At 51.0% G+C, this 12,679-nt stretch overlaps 1 protein-coding gene across 1 annotated transcript in view; it reads right to left on the bottom strand.

The window, feature by feature from the left end:
* Positions 1 to 2,979, bottom strand: part of Mpped1 (metallophosphoesterase domain containing 1) — a 62,637-nt gene extending 59,658 nt beyond the window's left edge. Inside the window, exon 1 of the mRNA XM_052160771.1 lies at positions 2,756 to 2,979. Within this exon, the coding sequence (XP_052016731.1) occupies positions 2,756 to 2,979 (224 nt within the window). The remainder of the gene's footprint in view (positions 1 to 2,755) is intronic.
* Positions 2,980 to 12,679: the final 9,700 nt, after the last annotated feature.

Raw genomic sequence — 12,679 nt, 5'->3', positions numbered from 1 at the left:
AGCAGGGTCTCGGGGGCAGCTGAGTAAATCATACAGCTCAATCAGAGGCCACGTTGCACTGTCACTGTTGTTATTAAATATAAATTGTGTATTTATTAAATAGGACCACCGTTCTCTCACCCCAGAGACAAAGCCCGTGGCAGTGATAAATCACTAGGCAGGAAGCAGCGATCATCCTGTATACCTCTCCCGGAGGCAGACTGGCCACTTGCCAGGGAAATCCCCAAGAGCCTGAGGACCTCAGATCTAGAGTCTGAATGGAACGGGCAGGAGGCAATGGCCCCAGGACTTCCAAAGTTCTCCTGGCCCTCCTTCCTAAGCCCTGCTCACAGCCCTGTGGTCATTCAGCCCTACTGCTCATGGAAGCCATGACCCTCACTGCCTGGGGAGGCATCTCAGAGAGCAGGCCAAAGGGTCCACACAAGGGGGGACACCAGCCAGACAAGAAGAAAGCCACCATACTTTTTCTCCATGGCTTTTACGGCTGCAGGTGTCCCACGCTGACGTGCTCTTAGGACCTGCTGCTCCCTCTTAGCAGATGCCCGAAGCACAAACCCTGCGAGGGCAGGCAACATCACTACAAGCATTAAGTTCTACGCCCAGGCCCGAGTCAAGCTAAGACGCTGACCACCAGCCACTCTCGTGGCTCCGCTGCACGGAGAGGATCGCCCAGTCGACACCACTGCAAACAGCACTTTCCAGCTGGGGAAACTGAGGCATGAGCCCAACCCAAGTAGACCAGCTTATTTTTCTTGGTTTTTTTTTTTTTAAAGACTTTACTTATTTATTATATATAAGTACACCGTAGCTATCTTCGGATGCATCACAAGGTGAGCACGCTGCCTAATTGTTTCCAAGGAAGCTAAACAAATGGAAGGGCGAAGGGGAGTGAGGTGACTGGCCTCTGCTGTTTGCTGGTCGAATGGGAGCAGCCTCCATCTCTCTACCAGTCCCTCACTACCCTTCACCAGGACAGTCTAGCCCCCAGAGGCTGTAGCCAGCCCCTCTCCCCTACACAGGCCCCCGTACCTAGCTGGCACCTCTGAAATCCTCAGATACCCTCTCCTCATCCTGTCCCCTGTGGCCCCACCCTTCTACTCCTTCTGCTTGGCTCGGGGAATTCTAATACCGCTCCCAAACATCCCCCCTCCACAGAGCCTCAGCAGGATCCTCCTTATCCAGGAGGTGGCTCCCAGACACCCCCAAACTGACAAATCCTCCTCAGCTTTCCTCTCCCATCGTCCTGTCCACATGGCTTTTTTTTACCTCAGGCTGAGACCTCCACGGATCTACCTAGCCCAGGCAGAAGCACCTTCCACGGTAGCTCCACAGGGCAACAGCTCTGAGGCCCGGACATTCACAGATGTATGTACCTGTAAACACAGGCAATATCAGCGCCTGCTGCTCTGTCTGAGGGCCTGGGGCTCTCCCTCATTCCCACTGGACAGGTTCAAGTCCAGCATCGGGGACTTCAGTATCATCTCCAATCCTACCAACCAAAGAGAGAGCTTAAGCAGACCGGAACAGGCCTCAAGCTGCCAGGTCCCAAAGGCCAAGAAGAGGTGTGGCCTCAACAGGACATTCAGCCTATATAAATCCTCCAGTCTGCACATACCCAACAAGAGGAGGCAATGCTCAGATAGATATCCACCAAAACCTACACCTTCTGACCATGAGGAATGAAACCCCCACTGGAAGGAGCATCATTCCTGCAAGGGCTGCTGGGAAAATAGGCATTCCCATATTGGAGTCCCCCCACAATCCCCCGCCCAGACCATACAACAGTCACGGTCAATGCCTTTCTTCCAGGAAGTATCTCCCCAGAAAAGAAGGTGGGGTTGACGGAAGCTACACAGGAAGGAGTGGTCACGCACCACACGTTCATTGTCCCCTGTCTCTGAGTGACAGAACACATTCACTTACTCCTCAGAAGTAGGGCCCCTGCTCTAGAGGAGGCTTAGGGTCTACACCCTGAGGAATAACCTAATGTTCTGAAGAGGAGTTTCTAGGAAGCCCACAACACTGGGTCACTGCATAGCTGCTGTGTCCTTGTTCAGTCAGTAGTAGGAAGCCATCAGTCTCTCCCCTCAGTGTGAGATCAAAGTGAGTGTGACCCAGAGCAGGAAGGCACCAGAGACCCTGAGAGGAGGGGGTACTGAAGCCCCGACCTCCTTAGGACACTTTAGAAGCATGGGATCAGACTAAGGGAGAGGAGACACCTAGTCCAGGGTGGGGTCCTAACCTCTTCCTGGGCCTACCGCAAGACCTTCTCCCTCTCTGTGACTCCACCTCCCCGTCGGAAGAAGTTAGACTAGGCGTCATGAGACACAGTCCTAGGCATAGCTGAAACTCGGCCTCTAGATATTCTACCCACCCCCACCTCAACTTCCCGCCCTCACCTCCCCACACCACTCCCCAACCCCCACCCCCACCCCAAAAAGGGAGTCTGGGGATTCACAACTTCTGGTTTCATCATCAAATCTTAGATCTCTAGGTACAATCATCTCAGTTCAAACATGTCTGAAGTATCCACCAAGTCCAAGAAAACAGGACGAAGGGGCAACATGGATCCCTGGGGCCACCAGTCTGGGGCTTCCCCCAGATCCCTCCCAACCCCTGCCCAGGTGGTCCCGCAGCACAGTGCGGAACTGTGTTTCAGGGCCACAAGCCCTGGAATGTGTGTTTGCGGATGTACCGGAAGCTAGGCGGCACCCACGACCCCGTACCCACCAGGCCCTGGGCATCTTGCACTCACATCTGCACGTGCGGTGGCTGGAAGCGGCCCTGGTTGATATTGTAGAAGGTGAAGGCCTGCGTGGGATTGGAGCTGTACTCGTCCACCTCGATGATGAGTCGGCCATGTTGGTGCCGCCGAGAGGCCATCACGTGTGACTGAGAGAACGCCATGCCCAGGCCACAGGGGAGCAGGGCCAGGGCTTCGGCCTTCAGGACACCAGCATCCCACCTAGGGCGCCACATGGACTTGCGTGGGCCTCCCGGGCATCTCCCACCGCCACCACCACTGCCACTGCCACCGCCACGACCGTTGCCGGGTCCCCCGCCAGACCTGCAAACAGACTGAAGAGACGGAGCAGAACCATGCGACAGTTAATCTGTTTGGGATTTGTTTTATTTAATGTCAGATGAAGATTTAGAAAGAGGGAGAGGGAGGGGGAGGGGTACACAGTCGCACACAGCTCAAAAACTCATTACAAATCTTTCCATCTCAGCAGTTTGATGAATATACTTTGGTAAAAAAGAAGAGAGAACGGAGGGAGGGGACAATGGGGGAGAAAAAAGCCAAGATGCCATGGACGGATGCGTGCATGGTCCAACATGTTTAAATCCTTCAGACATTTTCCCCCTCCAACAAGATTCTCGGAGCCTACAGAGTAGCTGAGCCGGGAACGAGACAATGGCCTGGTATTTTGTAAACAGGGAAGTTAAATTTTTATTTTCCAGATATGGGGAACAGGAAGGATTCCTTCACATAACCCCCATAACACAGCCACACAGCCACAGCCACACCCCAGCAAGCCCGTGCAGGTGGGGACTGCACGGGGTGAAAATTCCTCCTTCAACATAAACTTAGCTTCAAGACATCTTTCAGATGCACCCAGAGAAAGGGGATTTCCGAGCAGTGGCCGTGCCTGTAATTCCTAGGCTGAGGCAGGGTGGTAGCCCCCGGGGGTGGGTGGAGACAGGCTGAAGTAGGAGGATCTCCCTCCTCTTTCAGAGCCCCACACCCATCAGGATCCCGGGAATCCCAGATCTGTCAATCTATGAACCCGCTGCTTAATCACAGTGAGAATTCTATAGTTTGGGGGCTCTTTCTTTCTTTTCCTTTTCTGTCCTTTTCTTTTCTTTCATTTTCCTTCAGTGAGAAGGTGCAATTTTATTGGACTAAAACTCCCCTGCAGCAGATTCTGAGCCAGCTGTGTAAGCCTGAAGGCACGGACCCAGCGAGAGAGACAGCATCGGTTCCTGGTTCCCGCATGCCTGTTCGTAGTCATTTTTAACTGTGTGAGCACGCAGCAACCTGAAGGAAGGTTTTTTTTTGTTTGTTTGTTTTGGTTCGGTTGGTTTTAGATTTTGTTTTTTTGGGTGTTGTCGTTGTTGTTGTTTGCCTTGTTGTTTGGGGTTATGCTTTTTTAAGATTCTCCAATGGCCCTGTTTGCATTGTACTTAACCAAGAAGAAAATCATGTAGTTTAAATGATTCCTGGACACTGGGATCCCAAACAACTAAAGGAAGAAAGAGTCCCCCTTGCTTTGTGCTCGGAAGGGGAATCAACACACTCCGAAACAAATTAGAGATAAAAATGACAAAAATTAGAGACCGGAGAGCATTTTAATTATGTGCAAGGAGAAACGGGTTATTAATTCTTTTAAAAAATTCTCAATCATCCCCATACACAGGAAAATAAAATAGCAGTAATCTCTTCACCTCTCAAAAACATGATGAGAAAGGGGCAGTCCTGTCAGGCAAGGTAGGGTACCTCTGTAGTCTCAGGAGACTGAGGCAGGAGGATTGTTGTGAGTTTCAGACCTCATCTCAAAAACAAAACAGGAGATCTAGATGTGATGAGATACACCTGTAAGCCCAGCACTTGAGAGGAAGAGGGAGAGAGACAGGTGATCTCAGGAGTTCAAAATCATGCTCCCCTACACAGTAAGTTTGAGGCTAGCCTGGGCTACATAAGACCTGGTGGCTCAGCAGTTACGAGCACTGGCTGCTCTTCCAGAGGACCCAGGTTCAGTTCCCAGCACCAACATGGCAACTTACAGCTGTCTATAAACTCCAGTTCCAGGGGATCTGACGCACATGCAAGCAAAGCACCAATGCACGTAATAAAAACAAATAAATCATTTTAAAAGGTATTTTAAAAGGAAGGAAGGGAGAGGGAGAGAGAACTGAAACCCCAGCCCAAAGCATCTGGCCCCACCCTGCTCTCCCCATCGAGTCACTGTCCTCCTGTCCAGCTGCTTGCCCTTCACCTCTGAGCAGACAAGGTCTTGAACAAGGACCTTCTGCTGGGGGCCTGGGAGAAGCCTGGGTATCTACTGAGGGCAGAGCATTTGAGTCACCCCTGTGTACCACCAGCTGTGACCAGCATGTCCTACACTCCCATGGGCTGTCTGGTCACTCACAAAATGAAGAGAACAATAATCCCATAATCCCCACCTCAGAGTCATGACTAGTAAACGAGATGGCACTGTGTAAACTGTTTGTCACCGTGCCTGGTGGTAGCCAGCAAGTGCTCAATAGAGGCAAGCTGTTCTGACCTCACAGTGGCCCCTCTCAGAACTTCAAAGACACTGAAAAGATGGATGGGTGGGTGGGTGGGTGGGTGGATGGATGGACAGACGGACAGATGGATGGATGGACGGATGGACAGATAGATGAGACTGATATACTGACAGATGCATGCACGGATGGACAGTGTCTGGCCAGACTCCTTCCCTAGCATCTAGCACAGGCCTGGCAGTGGATGGGTGTTGGAGGAGCCTCGGACCTCTTCCCATGCTGACCCCATTCATTCCATCAGCCCGTCAAGGTGCTGGACACACCAGGCTGGGCTTGGATAAAGGGGAGTCCAGGGACACACACACACACACACACACACACACGCAGGCTGTCCCCAGGGAAGCAGGTGTCAGCAGAGACACCTCAGCGGGAAAGCTGCCTGGCAGGCAAAAGATTCGGCGAGAAGAGGCAGGCAGAGTTCCAGGTGCCGACCCTACACTGTACCATGCTGTACTTCACATAAAGAGGACTCACCGAAGTCCCTGCCTAGAGAAAACAAGGAAACCTGGAACCCAGTGCCTCTTCCTGAGCTTCCATTTCACGTTTATGGGGCTGTGGCAGCCGCTGCCAGCATACCCGGATTCTGCTCCGCAGTCCACTGAGGGAGAAGAGCTTCCCCGGAAATGGCTTTTAGCTAGGAAACGCTCACACCTGGTCCCCAAAACAGAGCACCATGTGTGCGTGGTGTGGTGATTGACTGGCTTGAGTCCTGGCTCCCTGTCCAGTGAAGGGACCTAGAAGCAGTTCACAGGTCCTGGGGGGGGTGGGGGGGGAAGGGGTCGTCCAGGACTACTCTAGGGGTGGGGTGAGATGCAGGGAAAAGCAGAGCGAAAGGAAGGACAGAAGGAAGGGAAGAAGAAAGGGGGGAGAGGGAAGGAGGGAGGGAGGGAGGAAGGAAAGAAGGATGGAGAGAGGGAGGAGGAAGGAGGAAGGAAAGAATTCACCTAGTTTTAACAAATACACCCCTAGCCCCCATTTATTGTCCCTGTCCCCTTTGCAAAATAAATTAGATAGATAGATGATAGATAGATAGATAGGAACAGAAAATACTGAAAATGTAAAGAGGCCCCATCCCCAAGGAATATGGGGGGTGATAAATGCATACGTAAACAGAAAATGTGTTTTCTGACAGTAGCCTGCCTCCGGAAAACAGAGCTTAGAAACAGGGAAGCATGCAGTGAGGGTGCTGCACATTGCATGATCACAAAAGGACTATTTACAAAGATGCCACCTGTTAGGAGAGGTTGAGTGGCCCAGCCACGCCCTGGACACGCCCAAGGCCACGCCCCCAGCCTGGGAAAGAGGGACAGCAAGTTCAGAGGCCCTGAAGCAAGGGGACATCGCTGATGGTCCTCCTGTTATTGTCCCTCTGGCTGGCTGCCAACAGGCCTCTGGGGTGAAGAGGCCACAGGGCTTGAGTTCAGGTGATGCTGTACTGTGGGATGCTGGGCACATCACCCACATCCTTTCTGTTCTGTACTGGTCTCCCCTTGGAGTAGCAGAGAGGATGGAAGGAGCCCCTGTCTTCCTCTCCATAAACCCCAGTAAGAAAATAGAGTTTGACAGTTCTGGGCCTAGTCCAGCACCGACTGACACATTGCCTCCATTTGGGGACTGGCTTAAGACGCCTTTCTCAGGTGTTGACTGGGACAGCGAGAAGCAGGCTATGCTGAGACCCCACTGCACAGAAAGTTGGCCCCCAGAGTAAAGGTCTCGTTTTGGGTCCTACAATGCACCCAGCTTTGACTGGCCTTCTGCTGGTTTTAGACCTTCACCATAGCCACCCCACACCAGCTTCCAGGGGTACTCAAAACTCACACTACCCCACTCCCTCTTTAAAAAGGAGCACCCAACCTTTTAGGAGTAGCTGCTGCCCTCCTGGAAAACCAGCAACTCTGGACACATCAGGACAATATCTTCCTTTCAATCCTCAGCCGCAGATCTGCCACTGGGACTTTCATGGCCACAAGGCACATGCAGGGAGCTACTACACATGCACTTCTCACAACACCCTGCCCCTGGGGACAACCATCTGTGTCCTGGCTCAAGACCTTGGAGATGATGTTCTACCAAGCCTCCCTAGGCTGCATCAGAGCCTCCTCCCATTGTCCCCAAAGCATCCCTGATCAAAGCCCTCAAAACTGGTCCTGGTCCTGCCCCTGAGATAAATGAGGAACCAATGTATAAAATGGTAGGTGATGGTTGTGTGCACAGACAAGGATGCATAGGTGGATAGATACATGCATCATAGATGGATACACATATGGGTGTATGCATAGATGCATGGATAAACAGGTAGATGGATGGATGCACACATGAGTGGGTACACGGATGGATGGATGCATGGGTGGATGGATAAATGGATGCATGGATGCATGGGTGGGTAGATGGACAGATGGATGGATGCATGCATGCATGGATGCATGGGTGGGTGGGTGGATGGTTACACATATGCATGAATACATGTAGAACCTTTGCATCTGGCAAACCATGTTTAAAATTAACTTTCACTACTCCAGATCTGGGCTCTTCTTGCAAATGTGCAGATTCTGAATCTCCCTCACATGACTGAGGCTCCAGCCCACAGTAGGTGCTTAATAAGTGTCTCGTCTGTTCAGACAAGATGGGTCCAATGAGGCCCAGAGTTCTGCAGGAGACTTCTGAGACTTCAGCAGGGATATTCAAATGACCACAACCTCCCTCTTCTGCCTGAAGCCCTAGGGGCCCCAGAGCCCTTCTCTCCTCCCTCACCACTGTGCCAGGCACAGTGCCCTGCCTCTTGGAACAGGTCGATAGATACACTCAGTACACACTCCTTGACTATAATTCTAGCACTGCTGAGCACTGCTCCGCCCAATACCTACTGGTCCTCCCCGGGGACACACCCAGCTGTGGGACTCCAGTGACCTAGTCTTGTGGCAGAGCAGGGGATATGGGACCTGCCTGGTATTCAAGGCCCAAGGGTCAGCAGGAGCCGCAGGTGCCCTGGGCCTCCCACACAAGAAGGCAAAGTGGAAGAGTCTGTGGCCTGAGAGAAACCTCCCCTCAGCTGTGAAGCTCACTGACCCTCATGTACCAAAGACCAGAAAGAAGAGAGACCAAGAAGAAGGCACACAGAGGAGCAATGGCAGAGGAGATGCTGGGTCTCGAACCGCTGAAGCCAGCTGGAAGATGCTGGACAGGTAGACTGGCACTGTCTGAAGCTACATTTATTTTGCTGCATCATTCAAGTACCCACCTCTACCTACACGGTGGCCTCTCAAAGTCTAAGACCCCTGGGCAGTGCTGACTCCAGCCTGCAGTTCCTGTGCCATGGTCGCCAGCCTCTGCCTGGTGTATTCACATTGGGAAGGTAAAGTTTGCGTCTGGCCAAAATCAAGGGCCACCACTTCAAAAAGCCACTGATGTATCTCTTCCAGGGACACCTTTAACAAAAAACAGAAGCGAGGACAGTACAGTGGTGCCAAGTCCAGAACTCAGCCAGCCAGCCATGGCTGAGCGAGAGATCACAGTCCTCACAGCCGCAGCAGCTACAGGAACTCCGAGTGGATCTTTCTTGCCTACTCTCCCGCAGGCCCTGACAGTGAGCTGAGCAGCCGAGCAGCCGAGCATCCCGACCTCTTTAACCAGCCGGCCCACAGTAACAGTGCTCACACAGAGTGCTGGCTCAGAGCAAAGCCAGACAGAGCCAGCTGTGGAGAGACGCTGCTTGTGCGGGCTTTTGTTAGAATGTAGCAAATGTCACAGGAGGAAAAAAAAAAAACAAAAAAAACAAAAAACATACTAAGACTCAGGATAACACTAACCAGAAAAATCCTGAGGGGTTTGAAGTGAGGGTCCCAGCCAGTATAGTCACCGGCAGCTGAACCTGATGACCAGCTTTCTGCCCCACACACTCCCATGGTGGAAGGCCAGAACTGATTCCCACAGGCTGGCCTTTGACCTCCATATGTGACATGGCGTGTACGCACACACATACACACAAATTTTAAAACGTAATAAGCTTTTTTTTTTTTTTTTAGTAGAAGGCACAGAGATTTGGGGAGGATTCTTGGTTTTGGACCCTAATCTCTACACTAGCTCAAAAATCACTTTCAACTGGATATTCTTTCCTTATTTTGCCTGAGCATTAAAAATATGCCATTGACTAATGCTAAACTGAAACTATCATAGAGGGTTTTAAAAATAAAATAACAAAAAAAGATATGCAGAAGAATTCAAAGAAAGGTAAAAGAAACAGCCCTGTGACCGGGTGGGGTGGGGTAGGAGAGCCTGCCTCACGAGGTTCTGAAATAAATAACTAACGGGGCCTGCGACTGGCTTCCCTCTGTATCCACTGCACGCCTCCATTGACAAGAAACCTTGGCCGGCAACTGGCATCCAAAGCCTGGCAGATGAACTGAAGAGCTGAGCGGCTGCGAAGACCCACAGATGGAGTGAAAAGAGACCCTGTGCCCCAGAGAGGATCAACCACAAGTGACTTTTTAAAGCCTTTACCACTTAAAAACCTTTTAGCTAAGCCCACGTCGAACGAATGTAGGACTACGAGATTTTTAAATCTCCCTTTCTAATTCCTCCGTCGCCCCTCCCCCCCATGTCAGTGATGCTTCCTTTTCCAATTATTTATTCCAGAACCATTGAGAGCGGTACTTACTGGATCGTGTCCTGGCTGCCACAAATAGCTGCTCACTCATTCCCTCCGCTGGAGACACAAATTCAGTGTGTTCACCAAGTTCATCTCCAAATCCGGACTAGTCTCCGTCCCCACCGCGCAGAGGGGCTGAAGCCACACAGCCCAGGCAAAGAAAGAAATATGTCTACAAACCAGCGCTCCACCCCATAAGCAACTGCAACGCTTGGGACGTCCATAATATATAGCAGATCCGCAATCATGCAAGGAACCGAGAGAGGACCCATTTCATTTTTTTCATTCCTTCCACACAGTACAGTGTGGTAGTTATCAAAACAGAACTCTTAGAGGCCTGAGCATCTGCAGGGCTGTGGCAAGAAGCTGCTTGGTAGCGGCTCCGACACATGCATGGACACACACACACACAGATCACACTCAGTACTTTAGGGTGTTGGGGACATGCGTGGCTAAGGTGGAGGCGAGGCACAGAGGTCTTAGTGTCTTGACACACAAATCCGGTTTGCGAAGAAAGTAAGTGTGGCTTGAAGGCTCTTGTGGAAATCTATTAGACAGCCGCCTCCGAGGAATAACCGCATCAGCGCTGTCAGAGATCCAACTCAGGAGTCTTGGGGTGGGGGCTGCTTCAGAGACAAGCTTGGGTCTAATTTTTGGTGCTCATTTGGGAATTTGCAATTAAGGATTAAACTTCTAAAGTGTGATCAATTAACTAATGTGCCCAAATGACAAACCTACGAAAAGGCAAATTCCATTCTCCACTCTCCTACCCAGACAATGCAGGAAACCAGGGGTGGGCGTGTCAGGGGGGGTGAACACACTGGCCCTTTCCACAGATGCCGGTTACAGAGGAGGGAGCAGGCACCATGACCATGCGGGAAGGACTTGCACTTCTCAGGTGTGGCGCATTCTGCAGCTTTGCGGGCTGTAGCTTGGTACATTAAAGAAAATAAAAAAAGGCAAGGAGACGAAATGGAGAGGAAGGGTATGACACACACGCCTGTGGAAATGGGAAGCAGACATCTGCTCTCCTTAGAGCAACAGAATGAGCCCGGTGGTGCAGAAGTCCCTCCTTGTGCACCGCACCGGTGCCCAGCCTCAAGGCCTCTCGGGAGAAGGGATGGAAAGGGGTGGAAAGGGGAAGGCTGCACTAGGCAGGTGATCTTGCAGGGATCTGTAGGGCAGTGAGGAAAGGCAGTAACCTGGCTGTGTGAGATCACAAGCTACCAGAAAGGGGGGAGGGGCAGGGAGAGAGACAGAGACAGAGACACAGAGCGAAAGAGTGAGCAAGCGTCCATATATGTTGAATGACCAGGTTCTGACATTTTACTGGCCACATTCATGGAAGAGAAATCCATAGAGAAGACCCTTAACCTCAAGTCACACTTTGAGTTCCAAGCACACATATAATCTTGATTTGTTAAGGTTTCTTGGTTTTTTGTTTGTCTGTCTGTCTTGTTTGTTGGTTGGTTTTCAGGTTTGTTCTTGTTTTTGTTTTTATGAAACTGGGATTGCCCCATAAGTGTTGAAAATAGAAACAGCATAATTAAGCCTTCTTTCATCAGAGGAAAAACAATTGAAGTAAAGGAAACCATTTGTGTCAGGGGCATACAGGCCAGCCAGGCCACCAAGACTGTCACAGTGAACTGATTGACTCTGGAAATGCTCCTGCCTGGTGCCACCTCCCAAGAGGGGCTTGCTTTCTTTCTCTCTCTTTCCCTAGGAGTTGCTTTGGTTTCTCACTTCTTAATCTCCTCTCCAGATGCAACCTGAACACTATCAGTGCCAGTCTCTGTAGGATGCTAGCAGGCAGTGTGGGGACATGAAGGTTGTCACACACCAGGCACCAGGAAGCAGAAGATGGCTTTCCCCATGCCCGGCACAGCCCATGCTAAATGCACCTTGCTTCAGAAAGCACCACCTTGGCCTGCCTTTCTCCCTGGACCCTGGGTGTCAGATGTATCTAGCCGCAGAGATCACAAAGTACAAGCATTGTGGTCAAAAGGAAACCCCTTAAGCAAGCCTGCCTCTTACCTCAAGGGGCCACCAACTTTGCTCTGTGGATCAGGACAAGCCTGAGCCCCAGAGAAGCCAGGGCTTCAGGTCCCTTCAGTTCTGAGGTGCAGACAAGGGTTGAGTGGAAAGAATTCCAGGAACAGGAGTGTACTTACTGCAGGGCAGCCACATGCAAAGACCCTTTTTTTTTTTTTTTTTTTTTTTTTTTTTTTTTTTTTTGGTTCTGGTGAGGGAGGGTTAGTGGGAGAGACATGTCATGTTATCACTTCAAGGATTTTGACAGACAGTTCCGGGATAAGGGAGAAACTCCACCCTTAACTGCTGCACCGGGGACTTGAAAGGCATTCACTAACCTCCGCTAATTGCATGTTTTTCTGCGTGTCATATTTACTTGTTGGAAGTCTCGCTTGGCTCATTCATTTCTTCTACTCCACTATTCGTGATCACTCATGGGCCTGGGATTGGAAGATTGAAGGCATTCAGAGATTAAACGCCGACTACCTTTCGGCAGGGGACCTTCCTCCTTTCCATAGGTCCAGAACTTTCTGATCTCGCCCCGCACCCTACCCATGTGCTTCTTCAGTGAAATCCACTCTCCATCTTTAGTTCTTCAGACAGTGGTGGGAGCTGTGTCCTGTGCGTGATGAACAGATAACCAGCTACCACTGCCTGGGTGTGTGGGTAGCAAGTTCAAGAGGGAATAAATGAGCC

Source organism: Apodemus sylvaticus, chromosome 17 (assembly GCF_947179515.1).
Source record: "Apodemus sylvaticus chromosome 17, mApoSyl1.1, whole genome shotgun sequence".
Classification (NCBI taxonomy): Eukaryota; Metazoa; Chordata; class Mammalia; order Rodentia; family Muridae; genus Apodemus; species Apodemus sylvaticus.
Note: the sequence above shows the minus strand (reverse complement) of the source record. Positions and strands in the feature narration are given on the sequence as shown.